Raw genomic sequence first — 14,488 nt, forward strand, 5'->3', positions numbered from 1 at the left:
ATCTGCTGTCACCTGAATTTTTAATCTTAGCCATTCTGACTGGTGTGAGATGGAATCTCAGGGTTGTTTTGATTTGCATTTCCCTGATGGCTAAGGAGAACATGACTTTTCAAATGACCAGTGACAACTCATGTCCCCAGATTTCCTCCTTCTTATACCTCTTCACTGCTCAGCGTGAACTTCCAACTCCAGGGAGGGAAACCAGTAGGACCTCTGCAGCAGGTAGTAAGGACCCTTCACCTCAATTCCCATGCCATTGGCTGGGGCTCAGGTACACAGTCACATCCAGCTGCAAGTGAGTCTGGGGGAAATGGATGACTGATTCCAGCAAGCACATGAAGCATCCGTTAGGGTTAGCTAGCCGTCCCCACTGGGGCAGGTATCTAGGGGATAACTTCCCAGTGTGACATGTCAGATACAGAAATTAAGAGAGTAGACTGAAAGAACCTACGGACTTTCGCTCAGATGTAACTATTCACAGTTGCTTCTCTTCCCCTAATAAACACACATATAGTACATACATATGTGTAGTATATGCACTTGTGTATATGCATGTATGCGTGAATCTCTGAACCATTTTAAAGTACACTCAAACCAGAGTCCCTTCTCTCTAAATATTTTTGTGTGACCTTTACTACCCAGCAGGTGCCCTGGCTCCCTGTGCCCTCTGTCCTTATCTGTCTCATGGCAACCCTCGGTAACACCTTTCAGATCCATGTGACGATTGCTCTTCATGAGAGCCACCCTGGGGTAGTGAGTAATAGACTTTGTGCCTAGCGAGATCACTTTGTCCCTTTCAGGTATCTGTGATGGAGATGCAGCCAATGACCTCACCCTGAAGGATGGCTCTGTGCTGGGTGAGGCAGAGGACCCTGCCCCTTTTCTGGACAGCTGGCAGGTGCCCAGCTCCCTGACCTCAGAGGGTCAGACCCGCTTCCGCCCAGACAGTTGTGCCACAGCCGACTGCTCACCCTGCCTTCGCATGGTGTCCAACCGAACCTTCAGTGCCTGCCACAGCTTTGTAGGTGCCCATGGAGTACAGTGTGGGGTGACTTCCTGGGCTGGGGAGGGCAAGTGGAAAGACACCATGACTTTCTGAGCAGGGTTAGGCTGAGCTGGGCCCAGGCTGGGCAGCACTGACTGACGCATCCACCCAGGTCTCCCCGGAGTCATTCTGTGAGCTGTGGATCCGGGACACCAAGTATGTGCAGCAGCCCTGTGTAGCACTCACCGTGTATGTGGCTATGTGTCACAAATTCCACGTGTGCATCGAGTGGCGGGGCTCCGACTACTGCCGTGAGTAGGGGCCAGGTCACCTTCTCCCACTGTTCTCTTGAACTCATCCCATTAGTGTGTGAAAGAGCTCCCAGAGCCACCTCAAGTCAATGCTTCCCCGAGCTTCATCATCACTTCACTTAACTGATTATATTAATGTGCTTATAAATATTCTTGAGCCGGGCGTGGTGGCGCACGCCTTTAATCCCAGCACTTGGGAGGCAGAGGCAGGCAGATTTCTGAGTTCGAGGCCAGCCTGGTCTACGAAGTGAGTTCCAGGACAGCCAGGGCTGTACAGAGAAACCCTGTCTCGAAAAACAAAAACAAACAAAGAAACAAATAAATATTCTGCTTGTCTTTACATTTCATGCTAATGAGCAACATCTTCTGCTGTATTTATATTAATGAACAATAAGCAATTACTTTATTCGAATTGATTGTTTTTAATTGGATCATTTTTCTCCGCAACAGGCATAGCAACGATCGCTTTCTCTTACAGTGCCTTGAGTCAATAGGAGATCATGACTGCCCAGTTCTCCACACCGGCCTGACACATGCATGATTCCTGGCTAGGAGTTTGCTTGACCTTTCTCATCTTTGTTTGGATCTCTCCCTTCTCCTTTGGAGACAGAAATGGGACCCACCTCTTCCTTACCTCTATCCTGTTAGAGTTGGCTCAGGCAGGCGTAGAGCGTTTTTGTTTCCAGGAACCACGGGGACCGCTCCTGAGATGGCCATAGCTATCTATGACAAATAAGAACGAAAAGACTCAGTGTACAGGGTAGGATTTGTAAACTGTGGATCCTGGCACAGAGAGTGTGGAGCCGACTGGAAAAATGCAACAAAATACAAAATATAGTATGCATCATGGGTAGTAAGATTTTTTTTTTCTTTCAACGTACAGTCATTTCAACCCAGCTGTTCACACAGGGAATTTGGATGAATGCTGGGCCTCCTCAGAGGTTTGCTGGGTACAGGGTGGAGTCCCGGTAATGGGATTTCTAAAATGCCCAAAGGACTGTCCAGCATCCTTGTGTGTGCTGGGCTGAAACCCCAGATCCGCTGTCTCCACCAACACCACTGGAAAACACTGACCTAGAGCAAACTTTTTCCAAAGGGCCAGATAGTAAATACTGTGTCTGCGAGCCGCATGGTCTCGGTTTCAAGGCTTCTGTCCTGCCCTGGAAGTGCAGAGACAGCCAAAGACGGTGTGTAAATGAACGGGGTATGCCGGCTGACACCTGCAACCCTAGTCCTCGAAAGGCTGAACCCAGAAGATGGATTTTGCCTCAAGTAATGAGACCTTGACCCAACAACACAAAACCCCTCAGCAACACAAACAACACTGACACAAATGAATTGCCACATCTGTGTTCCAATAGAACTTCATTCGAAAAGCAGACAATATACAGCATATGGGCTAGGGAGCAGTCTGTGGGTGACTCCCGACCTAGGGGAAGGAGGTCCAGTGCTAAGCCCCAGACTCAAGCACTCAGCTGGGCACGGATGCTCTGTTCCTCCTCACCCCGTCTTACACTAGACTAGGCCTGATGCCCATTATCCTCCTACAGCCTTCCTGTGCTCCAGTGACTCTACCTACCAGGCTTGCGTGGCAGCTTGTGAACCCCCTGACACATGCCAGGACGGGATACTGGGCCCCCTGGACCCAGAGCAGTGCCAAGTGCTGGGTGAGGGCTGCGTGTGCACAGAGGGCACCATTCTGCACCGGCGCCACTCGGCACTCTGCATCCCTGAGGACAAGTGTGGTAGGTCCCAAGCCCAGTCTCCCACTAGTGCCTCCTTTGCTTCCTGAAGACCTTGGTAGAGGCCACTTTGCACTTCCAGGTCTTGGCCTTGGGGTGGTTCTGAGACAGTCTGGTCCTGAGTCCCTGTGCCCCAATACGCCCCCACTGCAGCCTGCACTGACAGCACCGGGGTTCCACGTGCTCTGGGGGAGACCTGGAACAGCTCCCTCAGTGGCTGTTGCCAGCAGCAATGCCAGGCCCCAGACACCATCATACCCGTGGACCTGGACTGCCCTGGTCCCCGACCTGAGAGTTGCCCCCGCTTTGGCGAAGTGATCCTGTTACAACCTACGGAGGACCCCTGCTGCCTGGGTAGTGTCTGCGGTGAGTCCCACTCTTGACTTCCCTGGCCTTCAACTGTAAGCTGGCAACTGGCTCCAGCTTTGTCTGTTGCATGGCCATGACAACCAGGATAAGGCCTGGAAATTGGAGCATCTTTTGGGGTGTTCGCCAGGGGGAAATAGAGAACCAGACTTTAGGGGAGCAGGAACAGAGGTTTCAGTTGGAATGGAATGGGCAGAGGCCTGGGGCCAGCATCCTAGTCAGCTCTGCGCCCTGCAGACTCTGCAAATCACTATCAGTGTACCATGCCTGGTTCTCCTGTAAGGGGTGCGTAAGGATCTTAAACACTGGCATGCAGTACACCTAGATGAATGTCTATTCATCTCAATTTCTGCCTTGTGGGGTCCTCAGAAGCAGCCATTTAAGAGTGGAGGAAGGGCAGGGCAGGGCAGGGCAGGGAGTGGAAGGAGCCCACGTCCAGGCATCCAGTGGCCCCGGTGAACTGTGAGGACACTGGTCCCCGGGTGACAGGTTGTGTGTCCTGATCTGTAGTGTGTAACCAGACCCTGTGCGAGGGCCTCGCTCCCACCTGCCGCCCAGGCCACAGCCTCATCACCCACTTCCAGGAGGATTCCTGCTGTCCCAGCTACAGCTGTGGTAAGAGGTTGGCATGGGGGAGTGGTGTGGGCCTGAGATGCTGAGACTGACATCTGCGTTCTGAGTCCTGGATAAAATTGGACAGGGACAGAGAGGAGTCCAGACGTGGCCAGGCAGAGCCTGCGGTCAGAGCTTACGTTCTGTTTTTTCCTCAGAGTGTGACCCTGGTCTGTGTGAGGCTGAGCAGGTCCCCACCTGTCGTGAGGACCAGATCTTGATCGAGGGCCGCTTAGGAGACTCCTGCTGCACCTCCTACTTCTGTGGTAGGTGGCTGCGGGCTGTGCATCAGCCCCTTCCTCGTTCCTGCTTCTGTGGGTGACTGAGAGGAAAGGCTGGGGTCCTTGTGTGAGAGGGGTAGAGGGGGAAGGATGAAGTCACTACTCAGAATGCAGTGTGGCACAAAGGGGAAGGAATCCTTCATCACACGGTGAGCCCTGAGATTGTGTTGTTTACTGAGGAAAAAAAAAAACAAAACTGTTTCTAGTCGTGGTATGGCTCAGCCTTAGCACAGACCTTTAATCCCTCTCCCTGGAATACAATGATGCCCTTAGGACACACCTTTAATCCCAAACAGCGAAGGTAAAGTTAGTTTGTAGAAGGAAGCACTCATGTTTGAAAGTAATGTTTGAGTGGCAGACAAAGTGACAAATCAGAGAAAGATTTGACAGAACAGGATATGCACAATTCTCACAAGTAGGGAGAGGAAAGAGAAGCTACTTGAGGGGCAGTGCAGATATGTGTGTGTGTGTGTGTGTGTGTGTGTACAAATATATGTATGTATATATGTATGTGTGTATATTTCATATATATTTCATATATATATATGAGAGAGAGAAAGACAGAGAGAGAGAGGAGGCAGTTTTATTGGGACAGTTGTGCAGAGGCAGGTTGCAGAGAGAGAACGAGCTAGATGTGGGGTAAGGACAGAAAAAGTCAGAGGATAAGAGGAAGCCAGAAGACTGGAACATACTGCCAAAGCTAGCATGAGGCTGGGAGAAAGAAACCAGCCTGAACCAGTCAGCTCGGAGGTGAGTTTGAGCCAGAACAGCTGAGCTCAACTACCAGGTAGAATTTAGAAAAAAAAAAAAAAATAAGAAAGGGTGAGCTTTGAGCAGCAAGTCTAAGAGGCTGAGAACATTCTAGGCTTAGATTAGATTGCAGAGACTAGAAGCTTCCAGGACTAGGCCTGGGTTAGCAGACGGAGGCGGTAAGCAATTACATCAGGCGAATGAAAGATCCATCTACGCTACCCCTAGGTTGCTGAGCACAAGAAACAGGTGTGTTTGCAGGGCCATACTGTGGGTAGACACAGGATGAACATGTAGGTTTTGATGCCAAGATACCGGAGACCCCAAAATGCTGCTTTGGGCTGGTTAGAGGCTCCATCCTCTCTCTGAGGGGGAATTTTAATGACAGTGGTGACCCTTCTGTCCCCACAGGCTGTGGTGAGTGTCCAGACCCCATGCCTGAGTGTCAGGAAGGAGAGGCACTCACTGTGCACAGGAACACCACGGAGCTCTGCTGCCCCCTGTATCAGTGTGGTGAGTCCCCGCTGGGCTCAGTGAGGGCCTTGTGTGAAGAGGCCTTAGGAGAGAGTCTTGCCCTGGGGGTGTCTAGGTACACTGTATGGGTATAAGCAAGAGGTGGGAGGTAGCGGTGCCACACCCTGAGCATTCCTAAAAGCCCGAGGTGTCTGAGACTAATTTGTCACCTGTCTCCCTACTCCTGCCGCATGCGCCCCAGTGTGTGAGAGCTTCCGCTGCCCACAGGTACAGTGTGGCATGGGCACTTCCCTGGTGGAGGTGTGGAGCCCAGACCGATGCTGCCCGTACAAGTCCTGTGGTAAGTCCCAGTCAGGTGGGAGAAAGAGCCCCCACCCCCGACATCAACTTGGCTGAGATTGTCCTCCGCAGGCCATTGCTGGCTGCCCTCCTCCTGCCTCACTCTGAGGATGAAGCATCCTGACTGCTTCCTCCCCAGGATCACAAATGGTCTCTCATTCAAAGGGTTCTTTTTGCCACCACCTGCTAGTCCAGATAGTCTGAGTACCCAGGTCTTCCTGGAAGGCCAACAGGACCCTTACTTACAACAGTGATCAATACTGAGTGGTGGTGAGCTTTTCACAAAACTCTGAAAGTTACTTTTAAAAGCCGGGAGACCATTCTGCTTCCGGTTTTTGGATGCCTCTCCCAGACCTCAGCAGATGCGCTCTGCACGAGCACAGGGCCACACCCAGCTTCATCCCTCGAGTTGTCTTCCGGGCACACAACAAGCCAGCCACCCCAGGGAGCATTTAGATTCCTTTGGCCCAGAAGAGGCTTCCCCAGACGCTCTGGCCTGTGGCCCTTGGTCCTCAAAGTTAAAATGTCTGTGCCCCTTAGGTCAGTCTCTGGTTCCTCCAGACCACTCTGTGCAGCTGGAGCTGCCCACAGGGTTGTGCTGCCGGGCGCAGCTGCTGGAACATACCTGTGGGAATTGCAAGAGGGAGGAAGTTGCATCTTTGCAATGGTCGTTCCTGGAGAGGCCCTGCTTTCAGGGGGAGATAAGGGGAAACCTATGCTTGCTTCACCTCCCTCCATACCCGGTTAGGAGCGTGACATTAGGGACTGCTCAACCATCTAAGCAGGAGTGCTCTGTCCTGGGCTTGTTGGGATGAGAGAAGGGTGACAATTTCTCTGCCCATCCCCCTGGGGTGAGGAGCTGGTCTGAGGTAAAGTGTCTGAACATCCCTGTGAGATAGCTTCCGGCTTCTTCTGTTTTTCAGAGTGTGACTGTGACACTATTCCTGTGCCCAGATGCCATCTGGTATGGAGACCCTGCCCTCTCCACCCACACTATTATTCAGTTCCTCTTTTCCTTCCTTTCCCCCTCCTTCATGTCTTTTGGAGAGTCTCCCTTTAACCTAGCTCAGAGAGCCCTGGATTTCAAATCAGCACACGTATCCCAAGCTCCGCCCCTCACTCTGGGCACCCTGTCCTCTCTTTGGAGGGTCAGCCTAACTGTGCTGAGGAGTAATTACCAGATCCTGCAGATGGTTGCGATCATGGTGAAGATGCTAAGGAGGACGGTCATGATGGTGAAGATGATGATGGCCGTGACTGATGGGTGATAATGATGGTGATGATGATGGCAATGATGGTGGAGTTAGTGGGAAGACGGTCAGGATGCTGAAGATGATGGAGGTGGTGATGATGATGTGAATGGTGATAGGTGGTGTTGGTGAGAGCCCAGTGGCAACTGCTGAGACCTTATCATTGGCCTGTTCAACATGTTCCAGGTCTTTTTAATGGATTATCTTATTAGTGGTTATGACAAACCCAAGAGATTGATTCTGTAATGATCTCAATTATGTAAACAAGGGAGCTGAAATTATGGTCGTGAACTTGGTAAATTGCTAAGTCAGGACTAGACGCTTGTGAACCCTTAACCTCCAGGGTGTGTGGCCATTGGAGATGTGTATAAAGTTATACTAGGGTGTTTCTGGATTATGTACCCTGTGCCTTGTCCCAGCCCACACTGTCTCTCTCATGCTCCTCTCCCCATCCCCCTTTCTTCCCTGAAACAGTAAAGAAAGTGGGGGGCGTGGGTAAGGCATGATCCAAGTGGGTCTCTGTGGTGGTAGTCTAGTGTCTTTCTTACTGAGGGCAGGAGGCTGGACAGTGGGGAAAGTGACCGAGCTTCTGGGTGCCAAGGGACCCCAGGTTGTCATCTTCTTCCTACCCACTGCACACGGGCCCAGTGGCAGGCTGTTTCTGAGGGTAGGGTCGGGTTGCCCGCCGTGGACACTTGGCTCCCTCTGTCACCTGCAGTGGGAAAAGTCGCAGCTGGATGAGAAGTTCATGCATAGCGTGGAGAATGTGTGTGGCTGCGCCAAGTACGAGTGTGGTGAGTGGGCAAAGGGCATACATGGGACCCTCAGACAGTAGATGGCTGGGCTCCCCAGAACAGATCCTCCCCTCTCCCCCATCCAGTGAAAGCCCCTGTGTGCCTGAGCCGTGAGCTGGGCGTGATGCAGCCAGGCCAGACTGTGGTAGAGCTCTCAGCAGATGGCGTGTGCCATACGTCCCGATGCACAGACCTGCTGGACCCTCTCACCAACTTCTACCAGATCAACATCACCTCTGTCCTCTGTGACATGCACTGCGAGGCGGTAGGGACAGTGTGGAGCGTGCTTCGTTGGGAGGGCCGGGCTGGCAGAGTCTTAACAGGTTGTTGCCTGCTCCAGAAATGGAGGCACTAGTAGGCATCAGAGGCCTCCCTGCTAGGGGAGACTGGGGCAGAGCAGCAAAGGGGCTTAGTTAAAGCCTGAGAAGGTAGACGCCTGGTTTTGGAGGACACCTAGAGGATGGGTGTGGGCATAAAGTTGATATTACTTTCTCTGCCCTGGCCTTCAGAACCAGGAATATGACCACCCACGGGACCTGGCGGCCTGCTGTGGCTCCTGCAGGAACGTGTCCTGCCTCTTCACCTTCCCCAATGGCACCACTTCCCTGTTCTTGGTAAATATTCTATAAGCCCACCTGGGAACGGGTCCACTGAGACCCTAAGACCTTAACACTAAGACCATGGCTCTCCCTGGGCCCCAGACTAGGGCTTAGTTGTGAGCACCAGCAGCACCTGGTCCTGGGTCCTCCATGTCCTCAGGCCGTGCTCCCCACTTAGTCAGAAGCCCTCACTGCCCACCCGTGTGTTCTCTAGCCTGGTGCGTCCTGGATCGCGGACTGCGCGCGCCATCACTGTGGCAGCACCCCCCTGGGTGCCGTGCTTGTCCGCTCGCCCATCAGCTGCCCTCCGCTCAACGAAACTGAGTGTGCCAAGGTCAGTGTCTCCTTCCCTCGCATCTGCCTTCAAGCCAAGGCATCGCTGTCTCATGGTGGGAGGAATTTGGATCAGAATCCTGTATGGTTTTCTCAATCACACCACATATCTACAAATATGTGATCACAAGCCAAGGCATGCAATCACATTGTCAAGTGTTCCGGGACCCATCTCACATCATTGATCATTCCTACTATGCCATAGGGACATCAGCACATATACTGCATATACTGTACACTGACACACCTATACATATATGTGCCAGGCTTGTGCATACATGTATATTTTAGGATGACAGGATGGTATGTGTCCAGCCTGGTGTAGAAGGCTCCCAGTGTGCGTATAACTAAAAAAAAAAAAAAAAAAAAAAAAAAGAAAGAGAAAAGATCCCCGGGGGGCTAAGGGTTCCGTTGAAATGATAAGGTTCCTAAGATTAATGATAGAAATTTGAAGATTTCTACATCTTTATTTAGATAACACACACACACACACACACACACATACGGATGTGGCTGATTAATTACAGTGTTTACAAGCATGCAGGAAGCCTTGGGTTCAGTCTCTCCTACAGACCTCTTGCTTTGGGGCATCATGGGAGAAAGACTAGCTTATACTCTTTATGTATTATTTATTTAGTTGGGTTTTGTGGATTTTAGCAAAGGATTTTACTTTGTATTCCTGGCTAGCCTGGAACTCGCTATGTAGAGCAAGCTGGCCTAGAACTTGTAGACATCTTCCTGGGATTCTAAACATGCACTGCCATGCCTGGCTCTCTAAGACCGTTTTTGCCTCTCCCTGGGATCTTGGCTCCTGAACTGGAGCATGGATTCCCCACTCGCTCCTTTTCTCCCTCTAGGTCGGCGGCTCTGTGGTACCATCCTTGGAAGGATGCTGCAGAGCATGTGAGCATGGTGGAGATGCAGAGCTCAGTGTGCAGGAGGGAGGAGGGCACAAGGTGGCCAAGGGGCCATGTCACCAACCTGGCATCTATGATGGTAGCTCTCAGGATGAGTAGACAAAGGGATGTCCCATCAGCTGAAAGTTATGGCACTGGCATAAACAATCAGGTGGCCAGAGGCCACATGTTCATGAGCTTTGTCCCAATACAAGGAAGGCCTCTTCTTGCTGGAGATAAAAGACAATAGCCACCCCGTGCAGGAAGTCATTCACCCCTCAGTCACTCTGCCTCCTCTGCCCTAGATGAGGACTCCAGCCCACATGTCCCCCTCTTTAGTTCTGTGACCCATGAGCCCTGGTCTTGAAGCTGCTTCTGTGAGGAGACTTAGGTTTCTAGACCTCTGGCTGTCAGACAGAAACCTCTGACTCACAATTTGCTTCTGAAGGAACCAGTCATCCTTGTGACCTTTGCTCACTGGCCTGCCTTCTAGGATGCTCAGACCCCAATCCAAAGGATCATAGGCTCTGAGTTCCTTATGTCCACGTAACTTACTTACTACAGGAGAGCGTGGCTCCAGACTTTGATTGGCTGATCCATGATTCATAACCCCATGCTCCCTGAATGTTCTGTGTTCCCTGTGTGGCCTGAGTCCTGTGCCCCACTCCTCGGTTCCCTAAGAGGCTTGTCTCCCATGGTCCCTATTAGACCTGCCACTCCCCCACGGGCTAGTGTCCACTGCTGCTCAGTTACTTGTCTCAGAAACACATAAATCAGGAAGCAGGCAAACACACAGGTATTCCCAAGTGTCCCTTCTAGGTGTCCCTAAGCTCTGAGGATGATGGAAAGGGGGCCTCCTTGCCTCTGGTGAAGGCCATTTAGTCCACATGCATGCTGGGTATTGAGACACAGCTCCTTGGTTTTAGTAGCTCCCACTTATCTGGTACCTACCCATGTCCGAGGCCACCATTCCTTCTCCCACTGAACACTCCCACAGGTCTATGGCCATGACAGTACTTGATTCTCCTGCTGGTCTGCTGAGCCTCAGAAGTTAAGAGAAAGGACTCTCTACCCAGTTGGTGTCTCATGGCTTCTGTGGGCTTGCAGGGCAAGCCCGACTCTAGTAGATATCTAATGAGTGCCGCTGTGTGCCACCCTTATGCCTGGGAACTGTGGGCATGGCATAAAGAAGGCTTTGTGGCTGCTACTTTGTGGGCAGATGGAAGAACAGGTGTAGTAGATTATAGGTTGGAGGCTTTGAGTTCTGCAGGGTCCAAGTCATAAGGACTTTGGTGGCATTCATCACACCGGGACCCATTATCATCTGTGCCTCCTACCCTGTCTGTCATGCCTGGTTACACCCTCACTCCTCCTCTGAGCTTGCGATTAAAAAAAAAAAAAAAAAAAAAAACCTTTTGGATTGAGACTAGAACTCACAGTGCAGGGAGGAAGGCCACAAAACTTACAAACTCAGGGCTCCCTAGCATAGAGACATGCCTCTGGCCAGACAGATGGTACCTGGGACAGAATAAGTCAAAGGGGGATCAAGGAGGGCGGAGGAAGGGCATTGCATTTTCCAGAAGAGAGGCTCTAGAAAGATCTTGGCAGGGGTTGGGTGGAGGTTGTGGGAGATGTTGGAGAAATCTATTCAAGGAGGTGAGGCAAAAGAGAGCCTTGTGACTGGTTGTCTGTCTGGGAGAGATGTGATCTGGGCAGAAAAAAACTCTACACTGCCAGTTTGCACCCGTGACCCCTGCTTGAGAGCTATGGAATCCCCATGGATCTTGCTTGTGTGGAGCATCCTGTTTGGGCTTGAGATGTCCACTCATGGCAGACTCTTACTGCTAGAGTCCTCTCAGAGTAGAAACACTGAGGCTCAGAGAGGACGTGAGGATGGACGGAAGGTCTCCAACAGGGATGCCAGATACGTGTTGGGCTTGGGTATGGAGATAGTCTGTCCTTGTCTCAGATCTTCTTATAGCACAGAGGTCCAACCGAGGCTCTCCCTAGTCACTCCACGTGTCTTCTTCTGTGTCACTTGCTCAAGCTTCTGCCTTCCTTGGTCCCATGTCCTTCTAAGACACTGGGTTAAAGGGGTTCCCCCTTGCTGGAGGGGACATAAATGTGTGGGTACCAACCTGGAAGAGGAACACTCTCACATGACATTAACTACCCCAGGCTGACCCATCTCGATGCCAGTCTGGGACATAACTCTTGCCCACCCTGCCCCTACCAGGTAAGGAGGATGGACGATCTTGCAAGAAGGTGACCATCCGCATGACCATCCGCAAGAACGACTGCAGGAGTAACACCCCTGTGCGTGAAGGGATGGATATCTTGGGGGGTGTGTGGCTGAGGGACTGGAGAGGCAGATGTCCCCCTTGATGACATGCTCATCCCCAGGTGAACCTGGTGTCTTGCGATGGGAGGTGCCCTTCTGCCAGCATCTACAACCACAACATCAACACCTATGCCCGCTTCTGCAAGTGCTGCCGTGAGGTGGGACTGCAGCGTCGCTCTGTGCAGCTCTTCTGTGCCACAAATGCTACCTGGGTGCCCTATACAGTACAGGAGCCTACAGACTGTGCCTGCCAGTGGTCCTGAGGCCTGGGTGCCAGGCCTGGCTGGGTCACCCCTGTCACTCTCATGTTCTCCTTCCAGCTAGTCTAGTTGGCAAAGGGGAGAGGTTGAAGGTGGGAGATCCTGTTTGTGGGGTGTGTGTGTGTGTGTGTGTGTGTGTGTGTGTGTGTGTGAGATATGGTAAGAAGCATCCACAAGGGACCGGAATAGGCCCCACTTGCCCATCCTAGCTCTCTCTCTCTGAGTCCTTCTACATGCACATAGGAAAGTGCCATTGCTCAGGGCTTTTGGGATTCAACTCTACATGGCTTGAGGTCAGGAGGGAAGCTTTAGGCCCAGGAGCTGAAGGCCTGATCCACCTATGACTCGGGCCAGGATTTCTTGGGGGAGGGCCCGAGGCTTTCCTGATACACTGCAACCAAAGCAGAACCCAATGCTGGCTTAGGGTTACGATTCAGTGGCTTGCTTCTTTCTTGTCCCTCTTAACAATGGAAAAACCGTAACATAAGGAAAAGGGATAAAACTAGTATTTCTGTCGGTGTCAAGAGTTCTACAACTCCTTGAAGTGAAGAGGGTAGGCTTGGGTCTCAGGGATACCCATGAGGATCCATGAAGCCATGCTGTGACTGAGCAGGTGGCTCTAGACTCCTTGAGCCTCAGAGGGTGCCCTGACATTCTGGTATCTAGAAGGGCAGGTCTAGATCTGTGCCTCATGCTCACTGTTGAGCCAGGTTTGAGATACGTGAAGGATAGGCTTCTCAGCGAGGGCCTGGGTGCCCATCCCAGAGGGTGCTGGACAGCCCACCCCTCTAAGCAGTTCTGGAGTACAGCTGGCACTTCCAGCCTAAAGTTCTGTCCCTTTTCTCCAAACGTGTGAAAAGGGTATCCGTACTAGGTCTTACTGTACTGGGTGGTGGCTCAGTGCTGCCTGGGACTGTGTTGGTGGAGAATGTCTGTGGGTGACAATGCAGCCATGTGAGTTTGCAGCCCAGGTGGCCCCAAGTGTCTGTCAGAGCCTTGTCTCCAAACCAAAGTGTCCTCCTTAAAGCCAGGACCAGAGCTCCTGTCCACAAGCCGCTCTGCAGGTGCCCTCCTTTCTGTACAGCTTTGTACTACAGGGTCTCAAAGGTCATGACCTGCTGCTGCTCAGGTCCCAGCACTGCCCTGACGCCCCCATGGGGAAAAGGTCCTGTGTGGAGATGGTCCATACATCCGCTTTGTCTCTGTGACTCTTCTGTGACTTCTTCATGTATCAATAAACTGCAAGAAATCTTCCAAGCAGCCCTGAGGATGCCATGCTGGCCTCGAATTCAGGGGAGCATCAGCTTTGAAGAGAAGACCCCCTGGGAGGGCCCTGGGGGGGGATCTGATGGACTTCTGCCTGTTTTTGCCTGTTTTTTTCTTCTATCACCCCAACTCCCACTCAGGCACCCCTACTGCCTGCCCCATCCCTAATATTCCAGCCCACACTCCCAGTGCTCCTGTTAGGTTGCTCCCGGTAAGACCAGCTACTTCAGGATCAAACACTCCAAAGAAAGAAAATCAAATCACCAGCCCTGTCCTGCACCGTGGGGCATGAGGGTGAGGACTCCACTGTGGAACAGGCAGGAAGGAGGTGGGGCAGAGGACCATAGTTAGTGGTGTTCAGTTGCTCTCCAAAACCAAGACCAGCAGCACTGTCATCAACAGGCACAGAACTCAGAAAGCTGGTTAAGAGTAAAATCTTTTCCTGTGTCATAATGCCTTTAGGCAACCAGTGTAGCCTCCAAAGGGGCCCTTAGCGTATCCCTGGAATCTGTGAAGAGACCATCATCTTACATGTCCAAGGGTCTCTCGGGTGTGAATGGTTTAAGGATTTTAAGAGGAGGCAATTCGTGTGGCTTACTTATATGGGTCCTTAGAAAAGGGGCAGGAAGGCCAGAGTCCAGAGCAGGCGAGGTGACAGGGAGGACACTCTTCAGCTTAGGAGGAAGTGGCAGTGTCCAGAAGCTCCAGGCAGCTTCTAGAAAGTGGAATTCAAGAAGTGGCTTCTGGGCTGGGGGTCTTACTCACCTCTCCGTTGCCAGGATAAAACACCATGACTAAGGGCAACTTAGGAAAGACAGTGTATAATTCGGCTTGGGGTTTCCAGGAGTTAGGGTCTGCGAGGGCAGAGTGAAGGATTATCCAGGAGCTC

At 51.9% G+C, this 14,488-nt stretch overlaps 1 protein-coding gene across 1 annotated transcript in view; it reads left to right on the top strand.

Moving 5' to 3' along the window:
- Otog (otogelin) overlaps positions 1 to 13,593 on the top strand; it is a 72,293-nt gene extending 58,700 nt beyond the window's left edge. Inside the window, exons 41-56 of the mRNA XM_021205247.1 lie at positions 801 to 1,021; positions 1,158 to 1,296; positions 2,847 to 3,041; positions 3,192 to 3,404; positions 3,915 to 4,019; positions 4,175 to 4,282; positions 5,459 to 5,560; positions 5,763 to 5,861; positions 6,784 to 6,824; positions 7,829 to 7,904; positions 7,991 to 8,169; positions 8,414 to 8,518; positions 8,718 to 8,837; positions 9,694 to 9,739; positions 11,969 to 12,048; positions 12,136 to 13,593. Coding sequence (XP_021060906.1) covers positions 801 to 1,021; positions 1,158 to 1,296; positions 2,847 to 3,041; positions 3,192 to 3,404; positions 3,915 to 4,019; positions 4,175 to 4,282; positions 5,459 to 5,560; positions 5,763 to 5,861; positions 6,784 to 6,824; positions 7,829 to 7,904; positions 7,991 to 8,169; positions 8,414 to 8,518; positions 8,718 to 8,837; positions 9,694 to 9,739; positions 11,969 to 12,048; positions 12,136 to 12,336 — 2,030 coding nt within the window. The 3' untranslated portion in view covers positions 12,337 to 13,593. The remainder of the gene's footprint in view (positions 1 to 800; positions 1,022 to 1,157; positions 1,297 to 2,846; positions 3,042 to 3,191; positions 3,405 to 3,914; positions 4,020 to 4,174; positions 4,283 to 5,458; positions 5,561 to 5,762; positions 5,862 to 6,783; positions 6,825 to 7,828; positions 7,905 to 7,990; positions 8,170 to 8,413; positions 8,519 to 8,717; positions 8,838 to 9,693; positions 9,740 to 11,968; positions 12,049 to 12,135) is intronic.
- Positions 13,594 to 14,488: the final 895 nt, after the last annotated feature.

This window comes from Mus pahari, chromosome 1 (genome assembly GCF_900095145.1).
Source record: "Mus pahari chromosome 1, PAHARI_EIJ_v1.1, whole genome shotgun sequence".
In the NCBI taxonomy this organism is placed as follows: domain Eukaryota; kingdom Metazoa; phylum Chordata; class Mammalia; order Rodentia; family Muridae; genus Mus; species Mus pahari.